We start from the raw sequence: 15,280 nt of genomic DNA, 5'->3' as shown, positions 1-15,280 counted from the left end.
GTGGCCAAAAATTCCATACTCCACGTTTAAGTGTTTACTTGGAGGAGGAAATACTGACATGAAATAGAAACTGAACGAATAGAAATAGAAGGATGAATTAATTGAACCTGCTGAAAGCACAGTTTATTTGTAAGCACTATCTGCAACTAAATAAAGATGTCCACAAAATCTAGGCTAAAGGCAATTTATCTTTTACAATTCGGAGTCACATTCAACACAGTCTATTCCAAAACCTAGTAAGCTGTCTACACAGGCAGCAATTTAAGGCACCACAATCATGGTCCCAGCATGAAGGTGACTACAGAAGGTGAACAGCTATGTTGCTTCATAAGATATTTTATGACACATTAGAAAACACATATTTATTTCTTTGTGGTGAAGGCAATCTCTATGATGAGAAATATGTTAATAGTTTAATTTTCTTATATTACAATCGATACAGAAAATTATTTAGAAAAAAAGAGTCTCACTACTGTTGTGTTACAGTATGTATTTTTTATTACGCTATTTGTACAAGTATACTGAGTAAAAAAACAGTATTTTTAGCTCTGTCTACAAGTAGTACATGTGAACACGAGCTAATAAGTTGCAGTTCACTTTATAGCCAATGGTGTCGCTAATAAGCATTTCTAAATTCTCCTCTTTAAATATCAGATAGGCGCTTTATTTCTTATTCTTTCAATAACGGAACATTTAACAATATTTTGCAGTAATATTACATTATATTACAATATTACATACTTATTACAGTTTTTCATGTATTTTCAGTTGTAAGATAATTTACCATTATTAACAGTCTGTTATTGTTAAACTTGATATATTTTTTTCTTTTATTTTTTAATAACAAGTCAGCTTAGTAGATTTGGAAACAAAGATATAAACACTTTGAGCATAAGTTAAATTTTAACTTTTGGTTTGGTAGAGTTTCATCAGATCATTTCCAGTTTTCAACAAATGCAATGCGAAACGAACCAAGATTGATGTTTTAAGTTTGATTCTGATCTCACAGATCTAATTCATAATGAATTAGACACTGCAAATGCAATGTCCTGGCTGGATTCATTAGAAGAAATCCTGGCCTGCTTCCTACTAAATGCATGTGTAGTAAAAGATGTAAAACTTTTTGACAGATAGTGAGAGAATGAGAGAGAGTGTGTAAGAGTTTGACTGTGTGTGTTGGTGTCCAGCTGAGATGCTGTCATAACTGCCAAGAAGCCCCAGCAGAGCTTTCTATTTTAATGTTCACATAATATTTATCATGCTAAATTTCCTTTAGTGTGCTGAGAGCTGGAGTCTAACTCTCATTAGGGTTCTGCTTGTTTAAAAGCACTGAAAGCAGTCGTGGCTAATGTCAGGGTTCTATTTGAAGAGATGCTGCAATAATTATAAGACTGCCATCAAGGCCAGAAAGACCTTTCTAAATGTAATATATTCATAGGTTTTTATTTTGGTTCATGTTTTTCTGCAGCACTATTAATCTCCCAGAAACAATGTACTCAATATACTGCTGCATTACCTAAAAAAAAAAAGAAGAAAATATGAAAGCCCTTGCCTCTGCATAGTTCTTTATATATCTACCCATTAAACTTTCAAACAAGCCAGTATTCTCAGTTTGTCCTGAATTTCTGTTCATTGTAATTCCACTTCCTTAAATTCAAATTCACATTCCATTTCTCAAATTACACTCTTAAGTTAAATACAATTAGTGGAGTTTGTTAAAATAGCATTTTAAAATAACAATACCATATGACCAATAGCAACAGCGATGCTTGCCTAAGCAAACATTTTTATTAGCTATTAAGAAATTTCCTTGAGCCTCGCCAATTACATTGAGGCCTCGTTTCAAAACAGGACTAGGCCTTAGTTAAATTAAGATATTTAATCAACTTTTACAAAATGCCTAAAAGAAAATATAAAGGTGTGCATCTTTCACAGAACAATGACACAGACACATTTTAAGATATGTCGGCAAGATATTTTCAGTTGAGACAGCTCAAACATGCATTTTAGTCTAGGACTAGCTTAAGCCTTGTCTGTGAAACCGGGGTGAATGTCTCACAACAACAGTAGGGGGATTTTTCACCCTTCTTTTAAGTCTTTATTCATCATTTTTGTTTCTCCCACTTTATCTATTCATTTATGCCAGTACAAAGAGCATCACAGGAGACACTGCAAAATTCATTGTCATCTTGTTCCAGAACAAAAAATAAATAAAGCATTATTAATATAATAAAATGACAATTTTCTAAGGTTTTTAGTGAGGATTATTTAAAAATATATATATTTACCATATATCCATATTGTAGTATGGTTCTAAAAAGATTGCATGTAAAACATGCTGCAGTACTACCTCAAAAAAGTCAACAAGCCAAGTATTTGTAGAAAATTTAATAATATTAATTAGATTAAATACAAGCGTTGGCAAAATGCATCTCCATTTTTCTGTATACTTAGTTAATTCAATAAATTCAATTAAGATACGTCCATTCTTAATTTAAAAGAAGTATATTAATGAGACTATTAAGACATTATTAACTTTAATTGATTGTTAAATATGTTTGGCAATCCACATTTTGAATTTCTCCCTCTGTATATTTGCCGTTACCAATTCTACATAATATTGGAGACTGATTTGTAAGCATACATTTACACAGGCTTGTTATCATTACCATGCAACAACAAGTATAATACAGATGTAATAATAAGCTTAAACTAGATAGTAAAGTTTGTGGTCAAACTTTAAGTTGGCTTGAAAAAGCTTGGCCAGAAAGTTTGAAAAATTTAGAAAGTTTGAAAAGTTTAAAAAGATTTAAAAGTTTGAAAAGTTAAGAAGTTTAAAAAAGAAAGTGATTAACATATTGCTCGCATTAAAAGCAAGTGACTACCATGTCATTAGCATGATTAGCAAAGTTGCTAGCATGTTGCTAGCATTATTAGCAAGTGACTAGTATGTTACTAGCATGTTTGTAGCATGATTAGCAAGTGACTAACATGTTTCTTGCATGATTAGCATGTCACTACCATGTTTCTATCATGATTAGCATGCGGGTAGCATGTCTCTAGCATGATTAGCAAGTTGATAGCATGTTTCTAGTATGTTGCTAGCATGTTACTAGCATGTTACTAGCATGATTAGCATGTTGCTATCATGTTTCAAGCATGATTAGCATGTGACTAGCATGTCTCTAGCATGATTAGCAAGTGACTAGCATGTTTCTATGCTAATTCAGGTAAAAACAGTTGATTCAGTTAGAAACCAGCTAAGACCAGCGTGACAGTGGCCAAAACTACTTTAAAACCATGTTTAAAGCACGTTTCTAACCTGATTATCAAGTTACTAACATGTTGTTAACATGTTTCTATGATAATCTAGCTAAAACCAGTTGATTCAGTAAAGAAAACCAGCTAAGACCAGCTAAGACCACCTAAGGCCAGGGTGACAGTGGCCAAAACCACATTAAAACCATGTTAAAAGCATGTTTCTAGTCTGATTAGTGAGTAACTAGCATGTTGTTTTCATTTTTCTATACTAAACCAGCTAAAACCAGTTGATTCGGCAAAGAAAACCAGCTAAGAACACATAAGGTCAGTGTAAGGTCAGCATGACAGTGGCCAAACCCACTTTAAACCATATTAGAAGTATGTTTCTAGTCTGATTAACAAGTAACTAGCATGTTATTAACATTTTTCTATACTAAACCAGCTAAAACCAGTTTATTCAGTAAATAAAACCAGCTAAAACCAGCTAAGACCACATAAGGCCAGCATGACAGTGGCCAAAACCACTTTAAAACCATGTTAAAGGCATGTTTCTAGCCTGATTAGTGAGTAACTAGCATGTTGTTAGCATGTTTCTATGCTAATCCTGCCAAACCCAGCTAAAACCAGTGGATTCAGTAAAAAAACAGCTAAAACCCAGCTAAGACCAGTGTGAGAGTGGTCAAAACCACTTAAAAACCAGCTTGGGAGACTAGCCAAAACAACTGATCATCTTAGGCTGGTTTTAGCTGTATTCTCAGTAGAGAGTTTTTAAGGTTTGCTATGGTAGTAGACAGCTTAAATACATTATAAGTCTTATTTTGTAAAAGTTTGTACCCCCTCAATGAAAGTCTATGGGATTTAAGGTGGTTTTGCTAGTCTGGTTTACAAAAACCATAAGCCAGATCAGTTAGAAAAGATATAGCAACCCGAGTCAGACCAGTCTGAACTAGAATGTACATTTCCTGAAGAAAATGTGAGTGGTGCTTGCAGTGGCAAAACTCGCCCCTCTGTTGCTAGGGTGTTGCAATGAGGTTGCTAGGGTACCCGGGGTGGTTGCTAGGGCGGTTGATAGGGTACCAAGAATGGTTGCTAGGGCTATTGCTAGGGTGCCTAGGGTGGTTGCAAGGATAATCGGGGTGGTTGCTAGGGCGGTTGCTAGGGTCCCAATGATGGTTGCTAGGGCGGTTGCTATGGTAAATTGGGTGGTTGCTAGATGGTTGCTATGGTGACCTGGGTGGTTGCTAGGCAGTTGCTAAGGTACTTGGGGTGGTTGCTAAGGTGTTGCTAGGCGGTTGCTAGGGTGTTTTGGCTGGTTGCTAGGCAGTTGCTATGGTATCCTGGGTGGTTGCTATGATGTTACTAGGTATTAGGTGGTTGGTAGTTGTCACATATGGTCACTATGTAGTTTTTATAGAGTTCTTAGCCCATTTGAGCACTTAGCTAATCACTATTAGCATGTATCTATTCACTGCTAGCATGACTAGCATGTTGGAAGTCCAGTTTGCTAGCATGAGTCAAAAAACCAACCGCCATGTCTGTACGATGTTCTGATGCAGAGATATAGGTCATGTAAAACGGTTGCTAGGGTACTCCGTTTGGTTGCTAGGGAGTGGCTTGTCAGCTGCCAATGATGATACTCCAAAGGCTGCTTGCCAATATAAACCAACCCCCATGTCTGTACGATGTTCTGATTGCAGGGATATAGGTCATGCAAAACGGTTGCTAGGGTACTCCGTTTGGTTGCTAGGGAGTGGCTTGGCAGCTGCCAATGACGATACTCCAAAGGCTGCTTGCCAATATAAACCAACTCCCATGTCTGTACAATGTTCTGATGCAGAGATATAGGTCTTGAAAAATGGTTGCTAGGGTACTCTGGTTGGTTGCTAGGGAGTTGCCTTGCAGCTGCCCATGATGATACTCCAAAGGCTGCTTGACAATATAAACCAACCCCCATGCTTCTATGTCTTTCAGATGTTAAGATATCTCTCTTTGGATTTAATTTGCTAGGTAGCTCTTAATGGTTGCTAGGGCGTGGCTATGAAGTCTTGAAGGGGATTCATGATTGGTCGTTTGCTGCCTGAGTCAAAGGAGCCCACCCTCATGTTTCTATACGACTTCTATCCAAAGATATTAATTTGATATTTTTCAATGGAAGTCTATGGAACTTGTTGCTATGGCGCTCTATATGGTTGCTAGGGCGTGGCTTGATAGCTTCATAATGATCCTGAGAGACTGATTGGTTGCCTGATTAAAATGAGCCCACCCCCTTGTTTCTATGACACTGTGATCTAGAGTTATGTTCAATACAATATCCCTATGTAATTTACAATAGGAGGAAAAACACGATCCCTCACCATAGTATGTCTATGGGGCAACTTTGGGGGGGCTCTTGCGCCCCAGGGGTACAACTTATACCCCAGTGCGGGGTATGTTTTCGCACAGCCTGATAGCCTCTCCAAATGTGGTGATTCACATGTTTTTGCTAAATTCTCTCTCGGAGCTACGATCCATCAAAGTTGGCAGCAATGCATTGTCTATGGGATTTTTCGCCCGATATTTTTGCCCGCTGTACGAACATCGTACGCCCAATCGCTTATAAAAGTCATAGCACACCATTCCCGTATAGGCCGCACAATTTGAAGCCTGTTTCGTTGGTCTGTGACGAAAACTGTGGGACAAGTTACGCGCCGTAATTTGTACGGAAGAAGTAAGAATAATAAGTATGTGAGATAATAATAGTGATGCTTTGCCTCCGGCAAGCACCACTAATTAAATAGTAGATCAGTGAATTGGCTTTTTCAAGCCAACTTAATTGTCGTGTATTTATGTTGTCTTGATTATGTTAAATTGTTTTCTCTGCTCTTTTACAGGGTTGTGATCCACGGCTAGCAAAAGAACCACTGTTAGAGGCATGAATACTGTACCAAGGCTTCAGTACTGGCCATCTTTAGTGTACCCAGGGAAACAGGACCTCAGCTTGGGATAATGGAGACTGCTAATCAGACAGCGAGTGAATCTCAAGGTGCAGGACAAACTTTGGCACCTCTCTGCACAGCCCGCTGTTGTGGACTACTAAACCGAACACTGGCGGTCATGTTCATGGTTAGTCTGGCCTTTGCCATTGTGGTGGGAAATGTGGTGACGCTTACGGTTTTCATGCAGACCCGGCATTGTCGAACACCTCAGGGCTACCTCAAAGGTAAGAACAATAATTTACATATAGAGTATGTTCAGGATGGCATGCAAATGTATCCCACACTGCAGTGTGCTCAGTTTTTTTTTTTTTTTTTCTCAGAAATTGTATTATAAATATTAACCTTTTCATACACGCACACACAGTACAGACCAAAAGTTTGGACACACCTTCTCATTCAAAGAGTTTTCTTTATTTTCATGACTATGAAAATTGTAGATTCACACTGAAGGCAAAACTATGAATTAACACATGTGGAATATACATAACAAAAAAAGTGTGAAACAACTGAAAATATGTCATATTCTAGGTTCTTCAAAGTAGCCACCTTTTGCTTTGATTACTGCTTCGCACACTCTTGGCATTCTCTTGATGAGCTTCAAGAGGTAGTCACCTGAAATGGTCTTCCAAAGGTCTTGAAGGAGTTCCCAGAGATGCTTAGCACTTGTTGGCCCTTTTGCCTTCACTCTGCGGTCCAGCTCACCCCTAAACCATCTCGATTGGGTTCAGGTCCGGTGACTGTGGAGGCCAGGTCATCTGGCGCAGCACCCCATCACTCTCCTTCTTGGTCAAATAGCCCTTACACAGCCTGGAGGTATGTTTGGGGTCATTGTCTTGTTGAAAAATAAATGATGGTCCAACTAAACGCAAACCGGATGGAATAGCATGCCATTGTGTCACCACAATGGCATGCACTTGGGGACACTTTCAAAGTTTTCCCAATTTTTCGGACTGATTGACCTTCATTTCTTAAAGTAATGATGGCCACTCGTTTTCCTGTACTTAGCTGCTTTTTCCTTGCCATAATACAAATTCTAACAGTCTATTCAGTAGGACTATCAGCTGTGTATCCACCTGACTTCTGCACAACACAACTGATGGTCCCAACCCCATTTATAAGGCAAGAAATCACACTTATTAAACCTGACAGGGCACACCTGTGAAGTGAAAACCATTTCAGGTGACTACCTCTTGAAGCTCATCAAGAGAATGCCAAGAGTGTGCAAAACAGTAATCAAAGCAAAAGGTGGCTACTTTGAAGAACCTACAATATGACATATTTTCAGTTGTTTCACAATTTTTTGTTATGTATATAATTCCACATGTGTTAATTCATAGTTTTGATGCCTTCAGTGTGACTCTACAATTTTCATAGTCATGAAAATAAAGAAAACTCTTTGAATGAGGTGTCTACAAACTTTTGGTCTGTACTATATATATATATATATATATATATATTTACATATACATATTTACATACACACACACACATATATATATATATATATATATATATATATATATATATTATTTTGATGAAATCCAAGAGCAACGCAACTACCACGTCCAAGGTACAAAAAGGTAGTAAGGACATCAATAAAATAGCTTCATAAAATGAAGGTTAAACCACTGATGTCACATGGACTTGTTTAATGATGTCCTTACCACCTTTCGGGGCCTTGAATGTGATAGTTGTGTTGCTGTCTATGCAAGGTCAGAAAGCTCTCAGATTTCATCAAAAACATCTTAAAGGGATAGTTCCCCAAAAATAAAAAAAGTGACATCAATGGGACAACTTACATTTTTGCGAAGCTACGATAATACATTTTGTGCACAAAGTAAAACAAAAACAACACTTCATTCAACAATAATTATCCCCAAGTTACCATTTTTTTGCCATTTTGGAGAGTACCAAAATGCATGTGCATGCTTTCCCCAAAATGTAATAAACGTAAGCAGCGTTGTTTACATTCAGCATGTGCATGCTTTCTCCTGAACTTTTCTCCTCCCACATCCCACTTTATCCTGTGCCACATTCAGCTGTGTCAGGTCTAGCAGGAATGCAGATCTCTACTGCAAAGTTTGGAGAATTCTGAACAATTTGCTATATTTGACTTGCAGTGTCCCTGGCCTTGGCCGACATGATGGTTGGAGTCTTGGTGGTGCCATTTTCTGTATACACTGAAATCTCTCTGATGGTGACCAGCACTCCACCGCTGTGGTACCGGGGCATTTCAACACCCTCACTGGAAGGTGGATCAGGACCTTGGCAACCCTGCATGCTGATAGGTCCAGTTTTTGCTGGATGCACTTTTGTCTCAATCAGCACCATCTTTCTGATGACAGTGGAGCGTAGTGTCGCAATCCTGCGTCCACTGCATAAAGACACTCTTGTGACACGGCATCGCACCCTGTTCCTAATTGTCTTGTCCTGGGCTGGCAGCTTCTTACTGGCAATGACTCCGCTCATGTTAAGCAGCAGCTTCACACTGGAGTACAATGAATGCAGCCGCATGTGCAACTATGCACCCTTACTAATCAGACATCAGTTGCCACCAGATGCAAACATTCTTCTGCTGTTTCCAGCCTTTGACTTCAGTTTACTGGGTGGGACATTAGCTGTCAATATCCTGTCCTTCACGAGTATCCGCCGATACTCCCGCAAACGAAAGCTGCTCTCTGAGGGAAGTCTTGGCACGGATGCAGGAGTTGGCAGTTGCCCCCACAGGCCATCTTTTTCTGATATCAAAGCAGCTAAAACCATTGGAATCCTCACCTTTGCCTTCACGGCATCATTCTCTCCAATCGCAGTATTTGTGCTGGGAAACGTAGTGGGATACACCTGGTGCAACTTCTCCTTTTTTGCATTTTGGATTCTGACAAGCAATAGCTGCTGCAATGTGATTATTTACAGTGTGCGGGACCACCGTTTTAGGAAAGGGTTGACTCTGCTTTTTCAGCGGGACAGAGCACAACCTCACCCAGAGAAAAGCTGAGATTTTTTGGACAAGAGCTGGGCAAAGGCTGGAACTGACTTCACTTTCTTTACCTCCCATCACTTACGCCTTGAGAGATTAAGAATTTGCTTTTCAGGCCCTCTTTCACAAATGGATCAGGGACAACAATAAACATCATTCCAGGGATTGTGGCAGTTGTCATGATGTTTTACAGAGAATAAAAGTCTTTATTAGCATGTCCCTGCAGTTATTTATTTTTAATTCAGATACGTATGAAATACAGAGACATGCCTTATTGATTATTGCATTGCGTATTCAGCATATATCTGTAAAATATGTATGTTGTTATGTAAGATATTTTTAATGTGGTTTGTAAAAGCAATTAACATTTTGAAAAAGTTCTATTTGTACCTAATCTGGCAAAAAAATAAATAAATAAATAGGTAGGTAGGTGTAATTAAGTAAGTCCACATGAACAAACCATATGACATTTCCATGTGAAATCACATGTGGTTTTGGAATGTTTTCATGCTGTGAATGTGTGAAACCCATGTGATCACATATGAACACATGGGGACATGTGTGGGCTTTTTTCTGTAAGGGATTGACTTGAACGATACTGCTAAGGTACTCTTTGTTTTAAAAAATAAAAATACAGTATTAAGGATTCTTCTTTCCATTTTTAGATTTTTATTTCTATAGTAGAAAGTTACTAGAAAAATAAATAAATAATAAAGTGGAAAAAAATGGAACTAAATAACCTTTATAAAAACTAGCTGACACCCTTAAAACTGTGACGTTCATAATCAGTGCTATATTATTGATAGAATGAGACTTCAGAATTTTTAATAAACAATTTAAAGCAAATGTATCCCATGTGTTCACTGAGTGTGGATAATAGTAGAAGACAGGGCTAAAAGTCTGTCAGTTTTCTGTTTAAATATTCACAGCTTCAGCAGCAGAACCACATAAAGCTACTCAGAGTACACACTGACTGCCCCAGGCTGTAACTTGTTCCTCACGTTCAAATGCTAGATAAATATATACACAGTATATATATTTACATTTACATTTAATCATTTAGCAGACGCTTTTATCCAAAGGGACTTACAAATGAGAACAATAGAAGCAGTCAGGTCAACAAGAGAACAACAACAGTATACAAGTGCCATGACAAGTCTCAGTTAGTCTAGTATAGAACGCATAGGTAGGTTTTTTTTTTTTTTATTAAAAGACAAGAAAAGGAAAAGTGCTAGTGTTAGTTGGTTAAGTGCAGGCGAAAAAGAGGAGTCTTTAGCTGTTTCTTGAAAATGAGTAAAGACTCAGCTGTACGAATTGAGATTGGGAGGTCATTCCACCAGCTGGGCACAGTCCAGGAAAAGGTCCGTGAGAGTGATTTTGAACTTCTTTGGGATGGTACCACAAGGCGTCGATCACTTGCAGAGCGCAAACTTCTGGAGGGCACATAAGATTTAACCAATGAGTTTAGGTAAGTTGGTGCCGTGCCAGTGGTCGTCTTGTAGGCTAGCATCAGTACCTTGAATTTGATGCAATCTGAATCTGTCCTCGAAGGAGTAATGGTTGATGAGCCCAGCTGTATAGAGAAGTTGTGATGAAGCAATGGGTTAGCTGGAATCACCAGGAGTTCTGTCTTCGTAAGGTTCAGCTGAAGGTGATGGTCATTCATCCAGCTAGAGATATCACTCAGACAGGCTGAAATGCGAGCAGCTACCGTCGGGTCATCTGGTTGGAATGAGAGGTAGAGTTGGGTGTCATCAGCGTAGCAGTGATAAGAAAAGCCATGCTTCTGAATGACAGATCCTAATGATGTCATGTAGATTGAGAAGAGAAGTGGTCCAAGTACTGAGCCTTGAGGAACCCCAGTAGCAAGGTGGTGTGACTTTGAAACATCACCCCTCCAAGACACACTGAAGGATCTGTCAGAGAGGTAGGACTTAACCCACAGGAATGCTGTTCCAGAGATGCCCATCTTTCTGAGGGTGGACAGGAGAATCTGGTGATTAACAGTGTCAAAAGCAGCAGAAAGGTCCAGTAAGATGAGTACCGAGGATTTTGAAGCTGCTCTTGCTAGTCGCAGGGCTTCAGTAACCGAGAGCAGAGCAGTCTCAGTTGAGTGGCCACTTTTGAAGACAGATTGGTTGCTGTCCAGGAGGTTGTTCTGTACAAGGAACATAGAAAACTGGTTGAACACAGCTCGCTTAAGTGTCTTTGCAATGAATGGAAGAAGGGATACCGGTCTGTAGTTTTCAAGAAGCGCTGGATTTAGAGATGGTTTCTTGAGCAGTGGGCTTACCCGAGCCTGCTTGAATGCTGAGGGAAATGTTCCAGAGTGAAGAGAGGAGTTGATAACGTGAGTAAGCGAAGGTATGACTGAAGAAGAGATCGCTTGAAGGAGGTGAGTGGGGATCGGATCAAGTGGACAAGTAGTAGGATGATTGGACAGGAGAAATTTGGAGACATCCATCTCTGAGAGTGGGGAGAAGGAGGAGAAAGAGTCTGCGTCGGTCATTGTGAAGTTGTCCTCAATCTGCGGTGTGGAGAATTGGCCGCTGATTGATCTTGTCTTATTTGTGAAGAAAACTGCAAAGTCGTCCGCTGTAAGAGTCGATGGAGGAGGTGGTGGCGGCGGATTAAGAAGAGAAGAGAAAGTCTTGAAGAGTGTCCGAGCGTCACAACAGCTGTTAATTTTGTTGTGGTAGTAGGATGTTTTAGCCGTGAAGACATTTGCAGAGAAGGAAGAGAGGAGAGACTGATAAACACTGAGGTCTGTAGAGTTTCTTGATTTCTGCCATTTCCTCTCTGCAGCCCTGAGTTTAGAGCGATGTTCACGGAGAACCTCAGACAGCCAGGGGGCATATGGGGCAGTGCGTGCTGGTCTAGACAACAGTGGGCAAAAGTTGTCCAAGCAAGATGTTAAAGTGGAGCAAAGAGTGTCCGTAGTGCTGTTCGTGTCCAGAGCAGAGAACTGAGAGAGTGCAGGAAGCGAGGATGAAACCACAGAAGATAGGCGAGATGGAGAGAGTGAGCGTAGGTTCCGTCGAAAGGTGACCTGCGTTGGAGTGTGAGGCACTTCAGGAGTAAGTGCTAGGTTAGCAGTAATGAGGAAGTGGTCTGAGGTGTGCAGTGGAGCAACTGAAGAATTGTCCACAGAGCAACAGTGCGTGTAGATGAGGTCCAGTTGGTTGCCTGATTTGTGAGTCGCTGTAGTAGACACTAGCTTGAGATCAAATGAGGTGAGCAGAGTTTTGAAGTCAGCAGCCTGGGGTTTATCTAGGTGGATGTTGAAGTCACCAAGCAGTACCAGAGGAGTACCATCTTCAGGAAAGTTTGATAGCAGCACATCCAACTCCTCCAAGAAGTTTCCCAATTGACCTGGGGGACGATAAATGACCACAAAGTGGATTTTAACAGGGTGGGTTACAGTAATGGCATGTAATTCAAATGAACCAGTACCTGTACGTGATGGCTGAAGATCAAATTTCCATTCTTTTGATATAAGGAGACCTGTCCCTCCACCCCTCCCAGTGGTACGAGGAGTGTGGGAACAAGTGAAATTAGTGGAGAGGGCTGCAGGGGTGGCAGTATCTTCAGGTTTGATCCAAGTCTCTGTCAGTGCCATGAGGTTGAGACCGGAATGAGTAGCAAGGGAAGAAATGAAGTCTGCTTTGTTAACTGCAGACTGGCAGTTCCAGAGACCAACTGGAATAGAGAGCGTAGTAGTAGAGGTCAGAGGGACAGGCCGTAGGTTTGTCAGACAGGCCTTCCTGCGACGTCCATAATATATATATATATATCGGAATTTTTTGGACCTGGCACTTACTTCCTTGCACATGTTCTCAAGTGTACACACTCACAAGTGGCCAAGACCCCAAATGAGGATATTTGGACAGGCTCAAAATATACTCAACCATGGATGAGAGCAGATGGATGGATTTGACACATTTGCAAATTCCTCCATCCTATAAAATCACGGATAATGTTTACCTTTGTTCTACCCCATTGTCTTTTCTTTTCTTGTGTATAACACCCTATGGCTCTTCCTGCAGTGCCCACGTGCCCCAAAATCATGTGATATGGAGGAAAACTTGGAGGAAAGTTGTGGACTAGTGGTTAGTGTTTGACTCCTAACACTAGGGTTGTGGGTTCAAATCTTGGGCTGATTAAAATACAACGACTGAGGTTCCCTTGAGCAAGGCACCGAACCCCCAACTCCTCCCCAGGTGCCAGGTGTGTTCAAGGTTTGTGTGTGCACTTTGGATGGGTTAAATGCAGAGCATGAATTCTGAGTATGGGTCACCATACTTGGCTGAATGTCACTTTTACTTTTTAAATCCCAAATTCAGTATCTCAGAAAATTAGAATATAACTTAAGACCAATACAAAGAAAGGATTTTTAGAAATCTTGGCCCACTAAAAAGTATAAAAATGAAAAGTATGAGCATGTACAGCACTCAATACTTAATTGGGGCTCCTTTTGCCTGAATTACTGCAGCAATGTGGCGTGGCATGGAGTCGATCAGTTTGTGGTACTGCTCAGGTGTTATGAGAGCCAAGGTTGTTAAATGGCTCCAGAAAGACAGTGAGCTCTATTAATGTCTTAGGTGTTTCCTGACCACTACTTTGCTATCCCTCAAGAATGCGCTTAAGCTGAGGGATCTCATATTGTAGATCCTCAGTACTGCAGTTGTATTGTGAGGCAAATGGAAACACTACATCTTTCTCATAAAATATAGCACTGCACGGATTCAAGGCCTGTATCCCTTTCATTATGACACAATTTTCTTTAGAAAATTTTCTCTTCACCTCAGAGAGAAGCACATCAATAACTGGAATGAATGAACCTGTCCGAAAGGACTCTTTCTCTGTTCTCTCTTGTCTTTGAACTATTGGAGTGAACAAGTAATGCCCTTCAAGCAAAGAGCTTGGTCTGACCTGACGACCTGAAGGTGTGGCACTGATGTTGCACTGCTCAGTAAGAGTTAAAGTATTGTCCCAGATGTCATTAAAGAGAGAGCCCTCTCTGTAACTCTCCAATGTGTCAACAAGAGAGTCAACAAGTGTGACAGCTGTGCCCAAATCAAGTTGTGGGAACTGTAAAATATCTGACAGACATTTTATCTCACCAAGAACACTGGTGAATGTTACAAGGAGGCTAACAAACTTGAGATCTATTTGGGCTAATAAACCTCTTGCCTCTACAGCTCTGTCACCATTTTGCTCTTCTGATATTTCTTTTAGTAGACATATGATGGCTGACAGTCTTGTCTCTCACTGTCTGCAAGCATTATACCTACATGCCCACCGTGTCTCTATCAGTCTTTGTAACTCATTTGGGGCCCCCTGAAACATCTCCCTCTGTACCTCAAGCCATCTTTGGTGCACATATGACCCTGACAAAAACATACAGTTTCTGCAAAAGAGAAAAGAAGCAATTAGCTTCAGGGATGCATTTCACACTGTCAACTAATACTAAATTTAAACAATGTGCATTGCAGTGCACATAAAAAGCTAATGGGGCCTCTGATTTTATGCGTGCTTGCACACCTGTGTGTTTTCCGCTTATGACTGAGGCTCCGTCATATGCTTGCCCTACAAGGGTAGTTTTTGTAGTCAAGACCATGCTTCTGCAAAATTTGAATTATTTTCTGTGAAAGTGTTGCAGCATCAAGGTGCTGTGCTGCCTCAAAGGCAAGGAAGCTCTCACATACTGACCCATTGTAATAGTATCTTATTACAAAGGACATCTGTTCTTTTTTGCTTAGGTCTTTAGTCTCATCAACCAAAATGCTGAAAGCCTCACTTTTTGGGAAACTTCACTAGTTACTGAAGTGCGGAACATTTCAGCTAGACAATCAATTATTTCATTTTGTGTGTCATGCCCAAGATATGTTGCATTTCTTTGACCTGTCATTTTTCTTTTGACTGTGGGATTGTGTTTGGCTAGCAGTTCAATAATAGCGAGAAAGTTTCCTTTATTCTCACCTTCTGATTCTTTATGTGCTCTCTGTGCTATGATCTGTGTAGCTGTGAGAAGTAGGGTTTCTCCAACAACTTTAATGTACTCCCT

At 40.1% G+C, this 15,280-nt stretch overlaps 1 protein-coding gene across 1 annotated transcript; it reads left to right on the top strand.

Annotated features, from left to right (window-relative positions):
* The first annotated feature begins 6,168 nt into the window (after positions 1–6,168).
* LOC132115046 (trace amine-associated receptor 13c-like) lies at positions 6,169–9,582 on the top strand. Its single transcript, XM_059523459.1, has 2 exons — positions 6,169–6,460; positions 8,357–9,582. Exons 1-2 carry the CDS (start codon positions 6,247–6,249, stop codon positions 9,229–9,231), a joined length of 1,089 nt encoding a protein of 362 aa, XP_059379442.1. The 5' UTR covers positions 6,169–6,246; the 3' UTR covers positions 9,232–9,582.
* Positions 9,583–15,280: the final 5,698 nt, after the last annotated feature.

The sequence above is a fragment of the Carassius carassius genome, chromosome 3 (assembly GCF_963082965.1).
Source record: "Carassius carassius chromosome 3, fCarCar2.1, whole genome shotgun sequence".
NCBI classification, from domain to species: Eukaryota; Metazoa; Chordata; class Actinopteri; order Cypriniformes; family Cyprinidae; genus Carassius; species Carassius carassius.
The sequence above is the reverse complement of the archived record's forward strand: the minus strand, read 5'-3'. Positions and strand labels throughout refer to the sequence as shown.